This window comes from Cherax quadricarinatus, chromosome 72 (genome assembly GCF_038502225.1).
Source record: "Cherax quadricarinatus isolate ZL_2023a chromosome 72, ASM3850222v1, whole genome shotgun sequence".
Classification (NCBI taxonomy): Eukaryota; Metazoa; Arthropoda; class Malacostraca; order Decapoda; family Parastacidae; genus Cherax; species Cherax quadricarinatus.
The window spans coordinates 9,308,565-9,332,173 of record NC_091363.1 but is presented as its reverse complement, the minus strand read 5'-3'; the positions used below and the strand labels follow the sequence as shown (position 1 = coordinate 9,332,173).

Genomic DNA, 23,609 nt, shown 5'->3' with positions numbered 1-23,609 from the left:
TGTGAGCAGGGTAATATTTAGTGAAGGGATTCAGGGAAACCGGTTATTCTGATATAGCCGGACTTGAGTAGTGGAAATGGGAAGTACAATGCCTGCACTTTAAAGGAGGGGTTTGGGATACTGGTAGTTTGGAGGGATATGTTGTGTATCTTTATATGTATATGCTTCTAAACTGTTGTGTTCTGAGCACCTCCGCAAAAACAGTGATTATGTGTGAGTGAGGTGAAAGTGTTGAATGATGATGAAAGTATTTTCTTTTTGGGGATTTTTTCTTTTTGGGTCACCCTGCCTCAGTGGGAGATGCTTGACTTGTTAAAAAAAAAAAAGTACAAAATTTGATGGAATATTGACGAAATTACACTATCGTGAATTTTACTGCATCAGCGATATTTACATATCAGCAATTTTGCCCACTTTGACTCCTCTTTTAGGCCAATTACATTATTCCAGTCAACTAAATTCTTATCTATTTCACTAGTATTACTTCTGTTTTATCAATTGAGCACAAGAAACTGCCCAATCAACTATTTCAACTACCCAATAAAGTGATCAGAAATTGGTAATTTGGCCAATTTCACACAAAATTCAAAATATTCCAATTTCAAAATAGAGTCCAGAATAAACAATGCAGGCATTCCTGGCACTAAAATAACATTTCCTCTGTTTATTAGCTACATTTCCAGTCTTTATAGATGAATTCCATTTTGATTTTTGATTTACATAAACAATTTTTATTTACACCAAAAACTAGAGGATTTACTGTTATGCAATCTTGTAATAATTGTATAAATAATATAAGTGCATTCGTGATCATATATTAGACCCACCAGTTGACATATATTGGATGCGTGATGTCATTCGTTTACTCTTGAACATCAGCAAAAATTGAACATTTCCGCTATTTTAAACTCAATTTCAAGCTATTTTCCATACTAAAACCAATCAAAATCATCTCTATTTCTGTAATATATCTTCCATTCTATCAAATGACACCAAGAAACCGTGAATACAACTGTAAAAACATATGAAAATACACTGCAAATTAGATGTTTTAATCCAAAAACACGGTTATATTTTTTCCTCACTATGCACTGCATGCTGCAGGATTCGTTTTATATGGTGCACACTTACCACATAGATGCATTCTCTCATATCTAGGCCCAAATTTACTGCTCACAGCTTATCTGAGTGACCTGAGCTCATGACGGAGAACTACAGCTTGGACCCTCAAAGGGTTAAAATCTTTTAATTCTACAGTTCTTCATCAGTCTCTATCAAACAAATGTACTTGTCTCCATTCACTCTAATTGAACACTCTCACCCATGCCTGCTGGATGCTCAAGCCTCTACCTCTCAAAACTTTTGCACATTCCTTTCAACTCTTTCTGAGATGCACATGTCCCCCTACATATCCTTCCACCAACTCTGAATTTATAAACCTCCAACTTTTCTACACTGAATCATACCTTTCATACAACCACAACCTAATTTCTTCACTTGTTAGTCTAAGCATGATATTCACATCACTCACTGATCCTGCCCAAACATCTCCCCTACCTCCAGCCTCCTCTTCATTGCACCATTCAAAGATCATAACTTCCTACCCAAACAAGTGTTGGCATCACTACACTCTAATACATTACTCTGTGGGTGTCTACGGATTCATTTTTCTTCCAGATATATTTTTTGAATACATTACCTCCAAGCTGACTGGGTGTGAGGGTGGCTCAGCAGCAGAAGGCAATGAGGTGGGAGATGGTGCAGTAGAGGATGCAGCAGCTACTCCAGACCCACTCTCTAACCCCAGTGAGGTACTCCCATGGTGCATCCCAGCGCGATAGTGAACGCTACTTGCCTTCTCTCCTGCAGCACAAGTATCTCTTAACAGTAAGTTATATAGGCATGTACAATAAATATACATTAAATCTTATATTTCAAGTTTTGTCTCTGGCTTGCTTAAATATTTATATTTAATTACATTCATGGGTAAGTTATGAACCTGTAAATCTTTTATAGTGCTTAGGGAATGGGAGATAATCAAGTTTAATCCAAAGAAGGAAGAGTTAGCTCTAGTTCTTAAATGATAAGAGCCTATCTCTAGCACTAAGATATGTCCCTTGAAGGAACTAAAGAAAAAGCATTATCACCATAAATGAATTATGTTAAATAATCATCTAATATAGGCACACCATGCTTGAGAACAGTGCACTAATTCTGTGGTAGTAGTGAGTATAATAATGTTTAAAAAAAAAAAAACTATGATGTCTTCAGTCTACTCTGCAAGGGTGCCCCCCCCCCCCACCAGCCCAAGAAAATGGCAAAGGAGATAATGATTACTTCTGTATTCGCTAAAATTAAATATAAAGAGAACCTCTCAATTAAGACTAATTGGTCTAGGTCCTATTTGAAGCTTTTATAGGAAATGTACTATAACAAATTGGTAGAGAAACTCTTCAGGCAGGTACTACAATCTTGTCACACAAGTATGAAAATGGAAGTCTGCTAAAAGTTTTAACTTGAGTAATAATTTCAAAGGGGCATAAAAAAGTTGGAGGACAGGGGATGGTAGACCAAGTGTTTACATTGAAGCATACCAGTGAACAATATTTAGGTAAAGAGGTTTTTACTGCATTTATGGATTTAGAAATGGCATATGATAGGATGGATAGGGAAGCAAAGTGGCAGATGCTGCAAGTGTATGGAATAAGTAGGTAGAAGGTTATTTAAAGCAGTTAAGAGTTTTCACGAGGGTAGCAAGGCTCAGGTATGCAGTAGAGAGAAAAATTATTTTCCAGTAAAAGTAAGCCTCAGACAGGAATGTGTGATATCACAATGATTGCTTAACATTTTTGAAGAAAGAGATCTCAACGAAGTGAATGTTGGGGGGAGGTGTGGGATTAAAAGATAAAGAATCTAATACAAAGTGGGAGCTGTCGCAGTTGCTTCCTGCCGATGACAGTGCTCTGGGGAAATTCTGAAGAGATGTTACAAAAGTTGGTGGACAAGTCTGGGAGAGTATGTAAAAGAAGGAAATTAACAGTAAACCTAAGAACAAGATGATGAGAATAAAAAAAAATTTAGGTGATGAAAGACTGGATATCAGATTGGAAGGAGGGAATACAGAGGAAGTGAATGTACAGTATTCAGATATTCGGGAGTAGGCTTATTGGCAGACAGGTCTATGTAAGACGAGGTGAAGCACTGAATTGATGAGGGGGGAATAAGGTGGGTGGTGCATTGAGGCAACTTTAGAGACAAAGAACGCTATCCATGGAGGCAAAATGGGGAATGTGTCAGAGTATAGTGGAACCAACACTCTTATATGGGTATGCAGCATGGGTTTTAAATGATGCAGCAAGGAAAAGGCTGGAGGCAATGCAGATGGTGTGTCTGGGGGTAATGTGTGGTGTGATCATCATGCAAAGAATTTGTAGGATACTGAGAGTATTACCCAGAGGGCTGGGGAGGGTTTATTGAGGTAGTTTGGACATTTAGAGAGGGTGGAGTAAAATATGATGACTCAGACAATGTATGTATCTGTAGTGGAGGGAAGGTGGGATAGGGGTCCTTCTAGGAAAGGTTGAAAGAAGGGAGTAAAAGAGGTTTTGTATCCATCAGGCATAGGAGTGGGTGATGGCATGTGATTTCTATGACTTGGCATGCGGTTGGAGTATAAGCACAGTAACATTTATGAAGGGTTCCAGGGAAACTGGTAAGCCAGACTTGAGTCATGGAGGTAACTGTACTCTCTAGGAAGGATAGGGATACTACAGTCTGGAGGGGCATCTGAGCTATATTGTCAGCACACCTCTGACAAGATGGTGATGGAGTGATAGTGTTTCTTTTTTGGGTCACTGTACCCTGGTGAGAGATGACCAGTATTAAAAAAAATGGTGCATACTTACTGAGTGTTGTAAAGAATTACTACAATGGTAATAATACTTGTGGGAATAGTTAACGGACAATGAATGAGAAATAAAACTGATGGTTCAAAATAAGTTATGCATTACCCTCTAATATTGTATTTTCAAGAAAGATCTATCTATGAGGAATGAGGTAAGTGAAAGGTATACAGTATATAACCTTAGTGGACCACAGTGGTTTTGCCATAATTTCCACATGTGCTATATGATATATGACTATAGCAAGAGAAGGGCCAAGGGTCTAAATTTCTTGTGATATAGAAAAAAAAAAGTAGAAAATGTCAATGAATTTTGATATTGGGACTGATGTTTTTTGATAAACAGAATTAACAGTTAACAAACCTTTGGCACTTTTGGAATATACAATGTCTACAGAATGAGCATCACAAAGGGAGGTTGTGGTAATAGATCCAGACGATGCTGCATTTCTTCTCAGACGCTTATGACCCCTACTGCTGCTGCTGCTGCTGTTGCTGTGTGTGCTGCCACTGGCACTGCTGCTGTTATTGTTTGTGCTGTTGTTGTTGTTATTATTGTTGTTGTTATTTGACACAGATCCTTCTTCCCCACCACACCAACCCAAAGACTAAAAAAAATTAAAATAATATTAATGTTTCACACCATGAGATGCAGCAGTTAATTATATAAAACATTTAGAATACTAAACCCTTTGACTGTCGCAACCCCAAATCCTGAAGTGTCTCCTGGTGTCGAAAAAAAACAAAATCTTATGAAATGATAAGAGTCTTTTCCGAATGGTAGTGACACCAAACGTACGAAATTTGATCGAAAACTTACAGAATTACATAAGAACATAAGAATGGAGGAACACTGCAGAAGGCCTACTGGCCCATGTGAGGCAGGTCCTTATCAAAACGACCTCTACACAAAGCTACCCAAGAAATAACTCCCGTACCCAATGACACCAATCACACCTAGCCCCTCCCACCCATATATTTGTCCAGTCTCTTCTTAAAGCTACCCAAGGTTCTAGCCTCTACCACCCCACTGGGAAGACTGTTCCATGCATCTACAACTCTGTTAGAAAACCAGTACTTACCTATGTCCTTTCTAAATCTAAATTTATCCAACTTAAATCCATTATTTCTGGTTCTTACCTGGTTCGACACCCTCAGTACTTTATTAATATCTCCCTTGTTTATGCCCGTCATCCACTTATACACTTCAATGATATCTCCCCTCATTCTATGCCTCTCCAGAGAGTGGAGATTTAAGGCTTTAAGTCTATCTTCATACGGGAGGTTCCTTACACAGTACATCATTTTAGTCATTCTTCTCTGTATGTTCTCTAATGAGTCTATATCCATCCTGTAGTAAGGGGACCAAAACTGAGCAGCATAATCTAAATGAGGCCTCACTAGTGATGTATAGAGCTGTAAAATAACTTTTAGACTTCCGTTATTAATACTTCTTGAGATAAATCCAAGTAATCTGTTGGCCTTGTTGCGCACACTAAGGCACTGCTGTCTTGGCTTTAGATTTCTGCTTACCATGACTCCCAAGTCTTTTTCACATTCTGTATGATCAAGCTCTACTTCACCTAGATTATAGCTTCGAGAGTTATTTTCATTACCAAGGGCAAGTACCTTACACTTATCCACATTGAACTTCATCTGCCATTTTTCAGACCAAGACACTAATTTGTCCAAATCGTCCTGGAGTTCATTGATATCCTCCTCAGAGTGAATTATACGGCCTATCTTTGTATCATCAGCAAACTTACTCATGTCACTCGTAATCCCTTCATCAAGGTCATTAATGTAAATTATGAACAAGAGAGGGCCCAAAACTGATCCCTGTGGAATGCCACTAGTGACTAATTCCCACTCAGATTTCACTCCATTAATGGTAACTCTCTGCTTTCTATTGGTAAGCCATGCCTCTATCCATGCTAGAACTTTACCTCCTATACCATGAGCTGCCACTTTTCTTAAGTCTCTCTTGTGAGGTACTCTATCGAAGGCTTTACTAAAATCCAAATAAACAATAATATATTCCTTATCACTGTCAACTGCCTCAAATGTTCTATTGAAGAACGTCAGCAAGTTTGTCAGGCAGGAACGACCTCTTGTGAATCCATGCTGAGATTCATTTATCAAGTTATGCTCTTCAAGGTGACTTCTGATAATGTCAGCTATAATTGATTCTAATAACTTGCCCACTATAGATGTCAGGCTTATTGGACGGTAAATTGAAGGAGTGGACTTATCCCCTGATTTGAATATAGGAACCACATTAGGTAGTAGGTTGGTAGACAGCAACCACCCAGGGAAGTACTACCGTCCTGCCAGATGACTGTGAAACAAAAACCTGTAACTGTTTTGCATGATGGTAGGATTGCTGGTTTCTTTTTCTGTCTCATAAATACGCTAGATAACAGGGATATCTTGCTACTCCTACTTACACTTTGGCCACACTTCACAGACACGCACATGCATATATATATACATACATCTAGGTTTTTCTCCTTTTTCTAAATAGCTCTTGTTCTTCTTTATTTCTTCTATTGTCCATGGGGAAGTGGAAAAGAATCTTTCCTCCATAAGCCATGTGTGTCGTATGAGGCGACTAAAATGCCGGGAGCAATGGGCTAGTAACCCCTTCTCCTGTAGACATTTACTAAAAAAGAGAAGAAGAAAAACTTTATAAAACTGGGATGCTTAAATGTGCGTGGATGTAGTGCGGATGACAAGAAACACATGATTGCTGATGTTATGAATGAAAACAAGTTGGATGTCCTGGCCCTAAGCGAAACAAAGCTGAAGGGGGTAGGAGAGTTTCAGTGGGGGGAAATAAATGGGATTAAATCTGCAGTATCTGAGAGAGTTAGAGCAAAGGAAGGGGTAGCAGTAATGTTAAATGATCAGTTATGGAAGGAGAAAAGAGAATATGAATGTGTAAATTCAAGAATTATGTGGATTAAAGTAAAGGTTGGATGCGAGAAGTGGGTCATAATAAGCGTGTATGCACCTGGAGAAGAGAGGAATGCAGAGGAGAGAGAGAGATTTTGGGAGATGTTAAGTGAATGTATAGGAGCCTTTGAACCAAGTGAGAGAGTAATTGTGGTAGGGGACCTGAATGCTAAAGTAGGAGAAACTTTTAGAGAGGGTGTGGTAGGTAAGTTTGGGGTTCCAGGTGTAAATGATAATGGGAGCCCTTTGATTGAACTTTGTATAGAAAGGGGTTTAGTTATAGGTAATACATATTTTAAGAAAAAGAGGATAAATAAGTATACAAGATATGATGTAGGGCGAAATGACAGTAGTTTGTTGGATTATGTATTGGTAGATAAAAGACTGTTGAGTAGACTTCAGGATGTACATGTTTATAGAGGGGCCACAGATATATCAGATCATTTTCTAGTTGTAGCTACACTGAGAGAAAAAGGTAGATGGGATACAAGGAGAATAGAAGCATCAGGGAAGAGAGAGGTGAAGGTTTATAAACTAAAAGAGGAGGCAGTTAGGGTAAGATATAAACAGCTATTGGAGGATAGATGGGCTAATGAGAGCATAGGCAATGGGGTCAGAGAGGTATGGGGTAGGTTTAAAAATGTAGTGTTAGAGTGTTCAGCAGAAGTTTGTGGTTACAGGAAAGTGGGTGCAGGAGGGAAGAGGAGCGATTGGTGGAATGATGATGTAAAGAGAGTAGTAAGGGAGAAAAAGTTAGCATATGAGAAGTTTTTACAAAGTAGAAGTGATGCAAGGAGGGAAGAGTATATGGAGAAAAAGAGAGAGGTTAAGAGAGTGGTGAAGCAATGTAAAAAGAGAGCAAATGAGAGAGCGGGTGAAATGTTATCAACAAATTTTGTTGAAAATAAGAAAAAGTTTTGGAGTGAGATTAACAAGTTAAGGAAGCCTAGAGAACAAATGGATTTGTCAGTTAAAAATAGGAGAGGAGAGTTATTAAATGGAGAGTTAGAGGTATTGGGAAGATGGAGGGAATATTTTGAGGAATTGTTAAATATTGATGAAGATAGGGAAGCTGTGATTTCGTGTATAGGGCAAGGAGGAATAACATCTTGTAGGAGTGAGGAAGAGCCAGTTGTGAGTGTGGGGGAAGTTCGTGAGGCAGTAGGTAAAATGAAAGGGGGTAAGGCAGCCAGGATTGATGGGATAAAGATAGAAATGTTAAAAGCAAGTGGGGATATAGTTTTGGAGTGGTTGGTGCAATTATTTAATAAATGTATGGAAGAGGGTAAGGTACCTAGAGATTGGCAGAGAGCATGCATAGTTCCTTTGTATAAAGGCAAAGGGGATAAAAGAGAGTGCAAAAATTATAGGGGGATAAGTCTGTTGAGTTATAGGTAGTAGGTTGGTAGACAGCAACCGCCCAGGGAGGTACTACCGTCCTGCCAAGTGAGTGTAAAACGAAAGCCTGTAATTGTTTTACATGATGGTAGGATTGCTGGTGTCCTTTTTTCTGTCTCATGAACATGCAAGATTTCAGGTACGTCTTGCTACTTCTACTTACACTTAGGTCACACTACACATACATGTACAAGCATATGTATACACACCCCTCTGGGTTTTCTTCTATTTTCTTACTAGCTCTTGTTCTTGTTTATTTCCTCTTATCTCCATGGGGAAGTGGAACAGAATTCTTCCTCCGTAAGCTATGCGTGTTGTAAGAGGCGACTAAAATGCCAGGAGCAAGGGGCTAGTAACCCCTTCTCCTGTATATATTACTAAATGTGAAAGGAGAAACTTTTGTTTTTCCTTTTGGGCCACCCCGCCTCGGTGGGATACGGCTGGTGTGTTGAAAGAAAGAAAGAAGAAGTCTGTTGAGTATACCTGGTAAAGTGTATGGTAGAGTTATAATTGAAAGAATTAAGAGTAAGACGGAGAATAGGATAGCAGATGAACAAGGAGGCTTTAGGAAAGGTAGGGGGTGTGTGGACCAGGTGTTTACAGTGAAACATGTAAGTGAACAGTATTTGGATAAGGCTAAAGAGGTCTTTGTGGCATTTATGGATTTGGAAAAGGAGTATGACAGGGTGGATAGGGGGGCAATGTGGCAGATGTTGCAAGTGTATGGTGTAGGAGGTAGGTTACTGAAAGCAGTGAAGAGATTTTACGAGGATAATGAGGCTCAAGTTAGAGTATGTAGGAAAGAGGGAAATTTTTTCCCAGTAAAAGTAGGCCTTAGACAAGGATGTGTGATGTCACCGTGGTTGTTTAATATATTTATAGATGGGGTTGTAAGAGAAGTAAATGTGAGGGTCTTGGCAAGAGGCGTGGAGTTAAAAGATAAAGAATCACACACAAAGTGGGAGTTGTCACAGCTGCTCTTTGCTGATGACACTGTGCTCTTGGGAGATTCTGAAGAGAAGTTGCAGAGATTGGTGGATGAATTTGGTAGGGTGTGCAAAAGAAGAAAATTAAAGGTGAATACAGGAAAGAGTAAGGTTATGAGGATAACAAAAAGATTAGGTGATGAAAGATTGGATATCAGATTGGAGGGAGAGAGTATGGAGGAGGTGAACGTATTCAGATATTTGGGAGTGGACGTGTCAGCGGATGGGTCTATGAAAAATGAGGTGAATCATAGAATTGATGAGGGAAAAAGAGTGAGTGGTGCACTTAGGAGTCTGTGGAGACAAAGAACTTTGTCCTTGGAGGCGAAGAGGGGAATGTATGAAAGTATAGTTTTACCAACGCTCTTATATGGGTGTGAAGCGTGGGTGATGAATGTTGCAGCGAGGAGAAGGCTGGAGGCAGTGGAGATGTCATGTCTGAGGGCAATGTGTGGTGTGAATATAATGCAGAGAATTCGTAGTTTGGAAGTTAGGAGGAGGTGCGGGATTACCAAAACTGTTGTCCAGAGGGCTGAGGAAGGGTTGTTGAGGTGGTTCGGACATGTAGAGAGAATGGAGCGAAACAGAATGACTTCAAGAGTGTATCAGTCTGTAGTGGAAGGAAGGCGGGGTAGGGGTCGGCCTAGGAAAGGTTGGAGGGAGGGGATAAAGGAGGTTTTGTGTGCGAGGGGCTTGGACTTCCAGCAGGCATGCGTGAGCGTGTTTGATAGGAGTGAATGGAGACAAATGGTTTTTAATACTTGACGTGCTGTTGGAGTGTGAGCAAAGTAACATTTATGAAGGGATTCAGGGAAACCGGCAGGCCGGACTTGAGTCCTGGAGATGGGAAGTACAGTGCCTGCACTCTGAAGGAGGGGTGTTAATGTTGCAGTTTAAAAACTGTAGTGTAAAGCACCCTTCTGGCAAGACAGTGATGGATTGAATGATGGTGAAAGTTTTTCTTTTTCGGGCCACCTTGCCTTGGTGGGAATCGGCCAGTGTGATAATAAAAAAATAATAATTAGCCATCTTCCACAACTCTGGCACAACACCAGTAAAGATGGACGCATTAAACACACTCGTTAATGGCTGACTAAGCTCCATCTTGCATTCCTTAAGTACCCTGGAAAACAGCTCATCAGGTCCCGGGGACTTATTTTGCTTCAGTTTGTCTATCTGTTTAATAACCTTGTCCCTCGTGGCAGTAATATTAGTTAATTTAGATTCATCGGGAACTAAATAACTGTTAATTACTGGAATCTCATTTACATCTTCCTGTGTAAAAACTGACAAAAAATAGTCATTAAATAAGGAACACATTACCAGTTCATTATCCGTCAGCTGTCCATTCCCAATTTTCAGAGGTCCTACTTTTTCCTTAACCTTCGTCCTATACACTTGAAAGAACCCCTTTGGATTAGTCTTTGATTCATTAGCAACTCTAATTTCATAGTCACGTTTAACCTTTCTAATCCCCTTTTTTACTTCTCTTTTAAGCTGAACATATTGGTCAATAAGGTTAACCTCTCCTCTTCTGATGCGCCTATAAATTCCCCTTTTCTCCCCTAATAGATGCTTTAGCCTCACTGTTAACCCATTTGGGATTGTTATTATTAGACCTAATTTCTCTCTGGGGAATGTATATACTCTGGGCACGGTGTACATTATTAAGAAAACAATCATAAAAGCAGATCCCTTCATAATCATAAGTATGATCATTGTCAATAAAATCATTAGCTAGATAACCCCAATCAAGATTAGACAGGTGTTCCCTAAGTCCATTATAATCGACAGAACGAAAATCAGGGATTTTTACTGTATTATCATTATTCTTGCATTCCCAGTTAATGCTAAAAGTGATGGATTTGTGATCACTTGCGCCAAGCTCTTCAGTGATCTCCAGATTATTTACGAGTGTTTCCTTATTTGACAAGACTAGGTCTAGCAAATTATTACCCCTGGTAGGCTCTGTTATGCACTGCTTCAGAAAACAGTCCTGAACTGTTTCCACAAAGTCACTGGACTCTAGATTACCTGTCAAAGAATTCCAGTCAATTTGACTAAAATTTAAGTCCCCTACTATGACTATGTTATTGTGTCTAGAAGCCCTAACAATTTCGTCCCAAAGAAGTCTCCCTCTATCGTGATCCAAGCCAGGAGGTCGGTATATTACACCTAGAATTAGTTTTTCTTGACCCTCTACAAACTCTACCCAAACAGATTCTGTTACTGTTCCATCTATTTTTATACCTGTTTTTATGCAACAATTAATATTTTCTCGAACATATAATGCAACTCCTCTCCCCTTCCCATTACATCTATCCACATTGAACAACTTAAATCCCTGAATATTACACTCAGCAGTCATATCCCGACTCTTTAAATCATACCATGTTTCAGTTAATGCAATGATATCAAAGTTCCCAGCACATGCCACCAAACGTAGTTCATTAATTTTATTTCTTGCACTTCGACTGTTAGCATAAAATACCATCATATGTTTTTTCTTCTGCACATTTTTCCTATTGATCTTTGTTTTTACACAATTTCTGAAATTATCATTACCCAGAGTTACTCCAGAAGAGTTACTATTAAGATTCTTAATATCAGAGCATAAGTCAATATATCCATACTCATTATTTATCATTTCTAAATCCATACCTCTAACTAATCCTAGTTTAAAGTTCTAACAACCCCCTCAACTGAGCTAGCAAGAAAACCCACACCTGCCCTGGATAAGTGAACCCCATCCCTGGCATACATGTCATTTCGGCCATAGAAGTTGTCCCAGTTGTCAATGAATGGTACTGCATTATCCTTACAGTGTTTATCCAGCCAACAATTAATACCAATTGCTCTGGACAACCATTCATTACCAACACCTCTTTTTGGCAAAATGCCACATATAACAGGGCACCCCCCCTTCTTCCTAATTATGTCTATAGCCGTCCTGAACTTTCTAACTAAATCCTCACTTCTACGCTTGCCTACATCATTGCCTCCAGCACTAAGGCAAATAATAGGATTGATCCCATTACCGTTCATGATGTTGTCAAGCTGGCTAACAATGTCCTCCATCCCAGCCCCAGGAAAGCAAACCCTCTGTCTCATACTCCTGTCCTTCAAGCAGAATGCCCTATCCATGTATCTAACCTGGCTATCCCCTACAACAACATTCTTACCTTCCTTGTTTCATTCGTCGTGACGATCCCAGTAGTTGACTCACATTCGTCGGGTAGCACCGAGAATGCTTTGGAGGTTTCCACAAGAGTTTCCACAGCAGTCTCTTTCTTCATCGTTTCTGGCTTTCCATTCGTCTTCTTGATCATCAACTTCGTCCCCTGCTGTACAGCCACTGACCACGATCCCTTCTTGACCTGAGGACTCGAAACAGGAGGACTACTTCGAATCCTCTTGTTTTCCTCGGTCAATCTCCGTATCTCCATCTTCGCTACCCTCAATTCTTCCTTAAGCTGCTGGTAAAGTTACTCGATGGAGGGCATCTTGGTTCAGTCCACAGGGAGCACACAAGACACTTCTTCACAGAGTTAAGTACAGGTCACCACTGAGTGAGAGGGGTTGGATTTGAGTCGGACTTGCACCTGAGCTTATTGCTTGGGTAGCATTTGTTGTTAGTGGGTTGGATTTGTGAAGGACCAGCCTAGTATGGGCCAGCAGGCCTGTTGCAGTGTTCCTACTTTCTTAGGTTCTTATTTAACATCACACTTACCAGTAGGGTGATCGAGGCTATGACCTTGGGTAGCTTTGGAGTTGGAGGAGCTGAGTTTGATTTGTGTCATTGGGTACGGGAGTAAATTCTTGGGTAGCTTTGGGTAGAGGTCATTTTGATAAGGACCTGCCTTGTATGGGCCAATAGACCTGCAGTATTCTTCCATTGTTATGTTCTTAGTGGGAAGGATTGTAAAGGACCTGCCTAGTATGGGCCAGCAGGCCTACTACAGTGTTCCTCCTCTCTTATGTTCTTATTGGAGATTTGTTTGTGTGAGGGAGGGATGGCAAGTTTATTGTTGGAGAATATGACACTAATATCAACTCTATGGCTTATTTATCTATCACAATTCAACTAATATGACATAATAAACAATATTAATAACATAGAAACATGGAATATACTCTAGAATGAATAAAATAAGTCATTATGTATGTCATGAGAGGTGTTGTGTTGTGTTGTTGTTGGGTACATAAGGGCCACTGAGTGCAAGCCGTCCATAATGGTGGTGAAGCAGCAGCTGAGGCGGCGGTGTTTTCTGTAGCCCTATATAACTCCAACATCATTGGAGAAGTTGGTAGAATCGCTGAATCACTAAAGAAGGAACCCTCTACCACCATCACTACGACCTTCTACGACTATTACAACTGTTACCACCATCACTACTACCTTCTACCACCATCAACCACTATCTTGGGTAGTACTGAGGATTGGGTTGGGAAAATGTTTTGTTAGTGGGATGAATTGTAAAGGACCTGCCGAGCATGGGCCAACAGGCCTGCTGCAGTGATCCTCCTTTCTTATGTTCTTATCACAACTGCTTCCACTCTACCACCACCACAACAGTTGTATTTTTCTACAAACTTTTTCATAAATTGTGTTTCTCACATTCTTTACCAAAGGACTGGCACTAGAAGCTTTCTTTGGAGCCATGGTAGCTTATTTAGCACTTGCAAGCACTAAAATCAACGGAATATTATGAAATATTTCGTAGGAGCATGTGAGGGGATCGTTGCTCACTGGTAAACAATGGCACACTGGCTGGGAAGGCAGGCCCAGGTGGCTCAGAGCGTGAGTACCCGTCCCAGACGAAGGACGATTAGGGAGTTAACAGACCATTTGCGAGCCAATGTTTGGACGAAATAACGAGACTATTTCCGAAATGATCGACTTTCAGGCCGGACGATTATTGAGGGACCACTGTATACGCATCGGCGATTTCGCCGACTTTGAGCCCTATTTTTGGCCAATTCCATTGTTACAGTCGACCAAACGCATAGTTATTTCTTTAGAACTCCATTTTTTTGTAGCGAGTACAAGAAACTGCCCATTTACCAATTTCAACCACCCAATAAAGTGGCGAGAAATTGGCAATTTGGCCAATTTCACACAAATTAAAAAAGATGCCAATTTCAAAATAGGGTCCAGAATAAACAATGCAGACATTCCTGGCACTAAAATAAAATATCCTCTGTTCATCAGTCACATCTCCAGGCCCCTCTTATATTACTCTTGCTTTCTATTTTGATTTTTTCTTCACACAAAAATTAGAAATTTACTGTTATGAAGACTATTGCATTACTGTAAAAATGGTATATATAATATCAGCGCACTAGTGAAAGAATATTAGACTTCCCAGTTGACGTGTACTGGATGTGTGGTGTGATTTGCTTACTCATGAACATTGGTAAAAATCGAACATTTCCGCTACTTTGAGCTCAATTTCAAGGTTGTTTTCATCATGAAACTTATCAAAATCATCTCTATTTCTGTAAAATGTTTTCCATTCTATCAAATGAGACCAAGAAAACGAGAATATAACCATAAATACTATAGGAAAATACACCTCAAAGTCGGTGTTTTAATCCAAAAACACGGTCGGAGTTTTTTTTTTCTCATTATGCACTGCATGCTGCAGGATGTTTTTTATAGTGCACACTGACAACACAGACCCATTCTCGCACATGTGGGCCTACCAGCTTTCTCCTGCTCAATTTGAAGCCGCTAGAATTATTGAGTATATACTATACATCTGAAACACTGGCTTGTAAGACGTATATATATGGCCGAAACAGTCAAAGGGTTAACAAACAGCTAATACATAAGACATTGAATAAATATAAATGTACAATAAGAGACAGAAAAAGTTCAATCATTAGGTGCATCATCTCAGAAATGACAGACAATAGAAAAGACAGGAAAAATTTTGTTATAACAGTCCAAACCCTTGACATAAAAGCATATATTGCCACATTGTGTAGCAACTAACCTGAGAGTGTTTGGCAATAATGGGATGGTTGAGAGACTCGGTTATCTCAGAGACACTGGCCAACGTGCCCTCTGAAACACACAGCCCCCGGCTGCTGCTCGAAGGTCCAGCCCCCATACTACTGCAACCCTCTGAAAACAGTGACTAACTTCAATTATAACTTTAATAATTATCCATGAAGCCTTGAGGAATGAAAGACAGAGTCACTTCAAGGAAAGGGAGGGTAGTTCCAAGTTCTTAGACAAAGAGCTCCTCAGCAGCATCCAGGTATTAACGATACAGGTTGACCATCATTAATCCGGCATCATTGGGACCTGCAGGGTGCCGGATTAGTGATTTTGATGGATTACAGTGGTTAGGGTAGACTACACTTAACCCAACGATGATATTTATACATCAGCAATTTCACTCACTTTATGCATCATTTTTGGCCCATTCCATTGTTCCAGTGTACCAAACTCATAGCTATTTCACTAGTATTCCTTCTATCTGTTGACTGAGTATAAGAAACCACCCATTTACTTATTTCAACTACCCAATAAGTGGTCAGAAATCAGAAATTTGGCCAATTTCACACACATTTCAATAGGTACCACTTTCAAAATAGGGTCCAGAATAAACAATGCAGACATTACTAGTGCTAAAATATTTTCTCTGTTCATTAGTCACATCTCCAGGCCCCTCTTATATTACACTTGCTTTCCATTTTGAATTTTTATTCACACAAAAAATAGAAGATTTACTGTTATGCAGACTACTGTATTATTGTAATAGTTGTGTAAATAATGTCAACCCATTTGTAACTGTGTATTAGACCAGCCAGTTGGACACATACTGGACGGTGATGTCATTTGTTTACTCTTAAACATCGGCAAAAATCAAACATTTCCGCTACTTTAAGCTCAATTTTAAGGCATGAAACCAATCAAAATTATATCTATTTCTGTAATATAGCTTCCATTCCATCAAACGAGACCAAGAAAACAAGATTACAACCACATAAACCATATGAAAATACACTGCAAAGTCGCTGTTTTACACCAAAAGCACAATCGCCTTTCTTTCTCGTGCACTGCATGCTGCAGGATTTTTTATATAGTGCACATTTACCACACAGACCTATTCTCTTATATGTAGGCCAAAATTTACCAGTCACAGCTTATCTGAGTGAACTAAGCTCATGGCGACCGACAGTGGCTTCAGAGCCACCTTATCTTTTATGGACAATGTATAGTGTGTGTGCTTTACACAAGAAGCATTTCTTTTATTCATTGGAACCCTGGCTAGGGCTAAAAGTGAGCAGGTTATAACAATAAATGGAGAAAAAGAAACTGGAATGACTTATGCAGCAAGTAGTGCCACCAAACAGTAGCTGCAGGTTGGTGTTGCGACCCTGGAAATTTTAAATTATGCTAGCCAAAATTAGTGCCAGATTACTGATGGAAACGGATTAATGACTGCAAGATTAGTGATGGCCAACCTGTACCCTGAGTCATTATGTACAGTATATAAATTACACAACCCTAACATCCATTATCATATTTTCTTAATTTCTTCTCTACTTTCTTTATTTCTTCTGTCCTTTCTCAGTGTTTGCTCTTACAGTAACGATTCACCCAACTTGTATTTCGTGTGTCCTTAACAATTTTCCAGTGTGCATCTTTGTCATCTCTTCTAGTTACGTCATTTGTATATTTTAGACCATGCCTTCATATTCCACTAACCCTGTAATTCATCATCCAATCCATTAACATTGTAGATGAATGGTTCAGAGAACCGACACGTTGATAAATTAGATATATGTGCAACTCTTGGGAATCTTTATTGAGGAAACGTTTCGCCACACAGTGGCTTCATCAGTCCATACAAAGGAGAAACGTGAAAAACAGGAGGAGAATGAGGTAATCAGTCCCTCAACCTTGAGACGATGTAGTCAGTCCATAAATTTTGAATAGAATACAGCAGATCTGCAGAGAAGTAGCTTATATACCATAGGCAGGCGAGGGGCAGCAGTCGTAGGTGGTGTCACATTCATCCATTGTGGAAGTAGGTCGTGCCCAAGGCTTAGGAAAGCAAAGAATTCCCAAGTATTAAGATCCCAAGAAGTCTCATTCACTGAAGCCTCACAGTCCTAATCCCACTTCAAAACATGATAAAATTATGGTAAAAGACATGGTTAGGGCACTTCCTGCATACAATAGCATAATTATCATAAAATGAAGTTCACTGGCAGATGAAATAGAGAGTGATGGCCCTATCAAATGGCCCTTATACTCCCTAGATATAACACCTTTTGACTTCTTTTGAGGGTTTGTGAGAAATAATGATTTCCAGGTACTAGCAGCTGACATTAAAACACTCAGTGCTAAAATAAATGATGGCACTGGAAGTCACATCTGATACATAGGTCAATACATAAAATGAACTGGAGTATCAACTGAATATGTTATGGGCTACTTGAGGTGCATATGTTGAGGCTGCATAGATTACAGCCACAAAACTGCAAAACAGCTACCATATACAGAAAACAACATTTTCATATCTGTTACCATTAGAAAATAACTTTGTAGACCATGTCAACAACACCTCCCTCTTCTATATGCACTCTACTTGATCATCTAGAATTGCACACCAAGTTCAATGGTGTACAAAAAAAAAAAAAAAGAAATCCCTTATATTCATAAAGTTTTGATTAATCTGTATTTTATGACAAGTGCTAAAACTTGCAGCTCTTATATATTTTTATTCTATAATCTCTACTGCTTATTAAAGGACTGCAAAATCTAGGTATGGTACCTCTTATCCTCTTCTCTCGTCCAGTGGTGTCCTGAGTGTCTTTGGATGTGGATGGCAGAGCAGCAGCCTCACATTTTGCTCCCTCTTCACTCCCTGAGCTGTCTTTGTGGTGGACATCTGCCTTCAAGTCTAAAATTGCATAACTAGAGATAAGGAATGCTCAATAAAATTATCAACATGCCCAAATTTTTCATTATAAAAGAATTTCCTAAAAAATTGCAAAAGCTGCTACAGTGGAACCTCGGTTTTCCTCTTCAATTCATTCCAGAAAGTCTGACAAAAACCGAATTCGACAAAAACTGAATCAATGTTTCCCATAAAAAATACAGTAGTACCTCAAGTTACGAACTTAATTTGTTCCAGAAGGCTGTTCAAGTGCCGATACCGAACGAATTGTTTCCATAAGGAATAATGTAAATTAGATTAATCCATTTCAGACCCAAAAAAATACACTTACAAAAGCACTTACAAAAATACACTTACATAATTGTTCGAGTTGGGAGCTGTTCAAAACTCAAGGTACCACTGTAATGTTAATCCAATTAATCCGTTCCAGACACCCAAAAGTTTTAGCAAAAAATACATTTTATAGAGAATAACTATAGTTTTACATACAGAAAACAATGAGAAATAAATATAAAGTAGTAGGTTGGTAGACAGCAACCGCCCAGGGAGGTACTACTGTCCTGCCAAGCGAGTGTAAAACGAAAGCCTGTAATTGTTTTATATGATGGTAGGATTGCTGGTGTCATTTTTTCTGTCTCATGAACATGCAAGATTTCAGGTATGTCTTGCTACTTCTACTTACACTTAGGTCACACTACACATACATGTACAAGCACATATATACACACCCCTCTGGGTTTTCTTCTATTTTCTTTCTAGTTCTTATTCTTGTTTATTTCCTCATATCTCCATGGGGAAGTGGAACAGAATTCTTCCTCCTTAAGCCATGCATGTTGTAAGAGACGATTAAAATGCTGGGAGCAAGGGGCTAGTAACCTCTTCTCCTGTATATATTACTAAATTTGAAAGGAGAAACTTCCGTTTTTCTTTTTGGGCCACCCCGCCTCGGTGGGATACAGCCGGTGTGTTGAAAGAAAGAAGGACTAATGAAATTGATAAATGAACATTTAACATAACGTTTACCTTCATTAAGACTTTTGTTGGTGTATGAAAGATGGCGAGGAGGGGAGACGGAGGAGAGGACTTCAGGTATCAAGTCCTTATCCGGGGTTACTTTCCTTCTTTGTCTTTTACTGGCGCCAGAACCAGCTTGTGTCGCTGGACTCCTGTCGCACAAAAAAATCTGTCCAGAGAGGCCTGTTTCTGGTGTATCTAAGATTTGCCTAAAATGGGACAAGGCATTGTCATTGAATATGTTGCAGGCAGGGCTTGCAACAGCTGTATTAGGATGATATTTCTCCACAAAACTTTGCAACTCACTCCACTTTGCACACATGTCCTTAATCACTGAAGAAGGCACATTCTCCCCTCTCTCTTCCTCCTCCTCCTCTGAAGCAATTTTCTCAGCTGTGATCTGTTGCTGTTCCAGCTAAAGGTGTTGCAGTTCTTCAGTGGTTAGTTCTTCCCTGTGGTCATCCACCAACTCTTCCACATCCTGGCCACTCACATCTAACCCCATGTACTTCCCCAAAGCCATAATAGATTCCACAACAGGTGTAGGATTGTCAGGGTCAGCCTCAAACCCTTCAAAATCCTTCTCTTGGACACACTGGCCACAATTTCTCGCCTCCTTTATCAAAGAGCAGGCACTCAGAACTTTCTTTGGCCCCATGGTGGCTTATTTAGCAGTCACGCTCAATAAACAAGCACAATAAACAATGGATTACAGTGGACCCCCGCCTTACGAACGCATCGTGTTACGTTAAATCCGCCATACGAAGCATTTGAACGCAAAAATTTTGCCTCGCCTCACGATAAAAAACTCGTCTTACGTGATCTGTCCAGGACGCGTCCCATGTGTGGCCTCAGCACCAGTGTTTACAAGCCAGCCAGTGCAGTCACATCCATGCATACATTCGGTACATTTCACCTTATCCCAGTGTTTTTAGTGCTTGTAACTGCAAAATAAGTTACCATGGACCCCAAGAAAGCTTCTAGTGCTAACCCTGTGGTAAAAAGGGTGAGAATTAGTATGGAAATTAAGAAAGATTTTGAAGGGTTTGGGGCTAACCCTGATAAGCCTATGCCAGTTGTGGAATCCATTGTGCCTACTTCAAAAATTAAGGAAATGTGTGCAAAGTGGGTTGAACTGCAAACCTTTATGGATGAAAATCACCCTAACACAGCTATTGCAAGCCATGCTGGTGACTATTACAATGACAATGTTGTGGCCCATTTTAGACAAATCTTAAAGGAACGGGAGGTACAGAGCTCTATGGACAGATTTGTTGTGCGACAGAGGTCCAGTGACTCTCAAGCTGGTCCTAGTGGCACTAAAAGAAGGGAAGTAACCCCAGAAAAGGACTTGCTACCTCAAGTCCTAATGGAAGGGGATTCCCCTTCTAAACATTAACAACTTCAACACTCTCCCCTCCTCCCACCCCATCAATCATCACCAGATCTTCATTAAAGGTAAGTGTCATGTATTCTATTGTTAGTAGAGTACTACAAACTGTGCATGTCTTCTTCAGTTTGTGTGCATTAAACTTAATATTTCATGTGGTAAAACTTTTTTTCATAGTGCTTTTGGGTGTCTTGCACGGATTAATTTGATTTCCATTATTTCTTATGGGGAAAATTAATTCGCCTTCCAATAATTTTGGCATACGATGAGCTCTCAGGAACGGATTAATATCGTATACCGGGGGTCCACTGTATTTTCCTATGGTATTTATGGTTGCATTCTAAGATGTGTTATAGAAATAAAAATGATTTTGAATGGTCTACGGACTAAAAGTACCTTGAAATTGAGCTCAAAATAGCACAAATGTTCAATTTTTGTCAATGTTCAAGAATAAACAAATCATGTCACGCATCCAATATACATCAACTGGTGGGTCTAACATGCTTTCACAAATGCACTGATATTATTTGTACCATTTTTACAATAATGCAGTAGTCTACATAACAGTAAATCTTCTATTGTTTGTGTGCATAAAAATTGAATATGGAAAGCAAGTGTAATACAAGAGAGGCCTGGAGACGTGACTAATGAACTGAAGAAATGTTATTTTAGTGCTAGGAATGTTTGTATTGTTAATTCTGGACCCTATTTTTAAATTGACCTTACTTGAATTGTGTATGAAATTGGCCAAATTACCAATTTCTGATCACTTTATTGGGTAGTTGATATCAGTCAATGGGCGGTTTCTTGTACTCGGTCGATAGAACAAATAGAGTTCTAGCGCAATAACTAAGTTTGGTCGACTGGAACAATGGAATTAGCCAAATATTGGGCTCAAAGTGGGCAAAATCACCAATGCATAAATATCGCCGAGACCGCTAACTCTGCGAGAGCATAATTCTTTAAGTTTTCCATAAAATTTCGTACTTTTCATGTCATTACCATCAGGAAATGATTCTGTATCATTTCACAAGAACGTTTTTTTTTTTAAATTCTTCGACACTGAGAGCAAGTTTGTGAGCAGGGGTCTCGATAGTGAAAGGGTTAAACTTAGTTTTTTATTTCCAATAGCAGCACGTTAAGGAGCAGCCCTCCACCCCTTGGACACGGTCACTGTTTTGGTTTGATGGAAGGTCTAGCATCACTGCCTAGTGTAAACAAACTAGTCATCTGTCTCTGGAAACATGCTACACAATGGTCTCTCATTGGTTATCCTCTCTACTTTCATTCATATCATTACCTTGCTTCGTCTCTGGATATAAATTATGGTACCCAAAAGGAAAACTGTGGTTGAAATTATTAGTGTAGAGGTAGATGGTGGTGGTGGTGGTTCTTACAGCCGGTAGGTTACTCACACAGCTAGTGTAACACACATGACAATTATTTGTCCAACATACTAGTACACAAAATTTTTCGTACCTTCAATCTGCCACCTGCCAATATTTTTGACCTCAGCACAACTATTTGGATCTTCTACAATCATTTCATACCCTTGAAAAATCTAAGGCCAGGAGGGTCCACACAACGTGTCAAGGTTTAACTACATAGGTGATGACTATACAAGTCTGATGTATAGTGTGCCTAACTAGCATAAGTCAACAATGAAATCAGGTGTAGAGCTTCAAGACAAAATAAAGATATTTACCACAGAGGGTTAATGGTAGAAAAGTGACAAGTGTGTGTGAGCCTCACCTATGGTTGCTGGGGGCTGAGTAGTGTGTGTCCCGGGAGCTTCCATGATGGAGTTGCGAGAGCTACAACCCACTGGCGGGGTCTCACTTTCACCACCCTTACTGCTTACTACCTGCATCTCTATTGCCTCAAAAGACTGACTGCAAATTGATCAGAAATAAAAAAAAAAAAATGTTTTTAAGAAAACCATCCACTGGACATAAAGAAAGCAGATGAATATATCCAACAGATGAACTGGAAAAACTGATGTCAAATAAGAGTGGCACAGAGAAAACACTCTGCAGAGAAGTTTAAACTGGCAACCACTTTTGTTATCCCGGTTGCCTCTATTAACGTGACCCTGGTAAATATTTAGGTTCTGCTATGCCTATTTCTTATGATGATTCATCAAGCATGATGATTATTTTATGTTAAAAATACCAGAAATTGTACACATTTAGTTTTATTACTCACTTGAAGACAGGAAATGTTACCCAGTAAGCATGTACTTATACAGTAGCACTGTATATGAAAAAAATATTTTCCTCTGTATTCCAGTAGACTACCAACTTACTACAGAGAAACCAATTTATTTTGCAGGATTTTAAAAACCAAATAAAGTTCATTTTTAGTCATTTACTACATGAAAATATATTACTGCAAGCGTGCATGAGCGTGTTAGATAGGAGTGAATGGAGACGAATGATACTTGGGACCTGACGATCTGTTGGAGTGTGAGCAGGGTAATATTTAGTGAAGGGATTCAGGGAAACCGGTTATTTTCATATAGTCGGACTTGAGTCCTGGAAATGGGAAGTACAATGCCTGCACTTTAAAGGAGTGGTTTGGGATATTGGCAGTTTGGAGGGATATGTTGTGTATCTTTATACGTATATGCTTCTAAACTGTTATATTCTGAGCACCTCTGCAAAAGCAGTGATAATGTGTGAGTTTGGTGAAAGTGTTGAATGATGATGAAAGTATTTTCTTTTTGGGGATTTTCTTTCTTTTTTGGGTCACCCTGCCTCGGTGGGAGACGACCGACTTGTTGAAAAAAAAAAAAAATATGGCATTATTAATATACTGTACTGTGAATGAAACAGGGTAAATCTTCAATTTTTATGAGAGATGATGAATTCAAAATGGAAGGCACGTGTGATATAGGAGAGGCCTGGTCACCTGATTAATGAACAGAAAAAATGTTTTAGTACCTGGAATATCTGGTGTTTATTTTGTGCACTTTACAGGGTACAATTGCAATAACTGAATGGGTTTCTCATACTCAATCAATTGAATGGAAGATATACTAGAGA

At 39.4% G+C, this 23,609-nt stretch overlaps 1 protein-coding gene across 1 annotated transcript in view; it reads right to left on the bottom strand.

The window, feature by feature from the left end:
* Positions 1 to 23,609, bottom strand: part of pcx (pecanex) — a 101,452-nt gene that overhangs the window by 70,198 nt on the left and 7,645 nt on the right. Inside the window, exons 3-7 of the mRNA XM_053794952.2 lie at positions 22,318 to 22,457; positions 18,036 to 18,164; positions 15,240 to 15,370; positions 4,266 to 4,509; positions 1,700 to 1,863 (exon numbers count right to left, since the gene is read on the bottom strand). Coding sequence (XP_053650927.1) covers positions 1,700 to 1,863; positions 4,266 to 4,509; positions 15,240 to 15,370; positions 18,036 to 18,164; positions 22,318 to 22,457 — 808 coding nt within the window. The remainder of the gene's footprint in view (positions 1 to 1,699; positions 1,864 to 4,265; positions 4,510 to 15,239; positions 15,371 to 18,035; positions 18,165 to 22,317; positions 22,458 to 23,609) is intronic.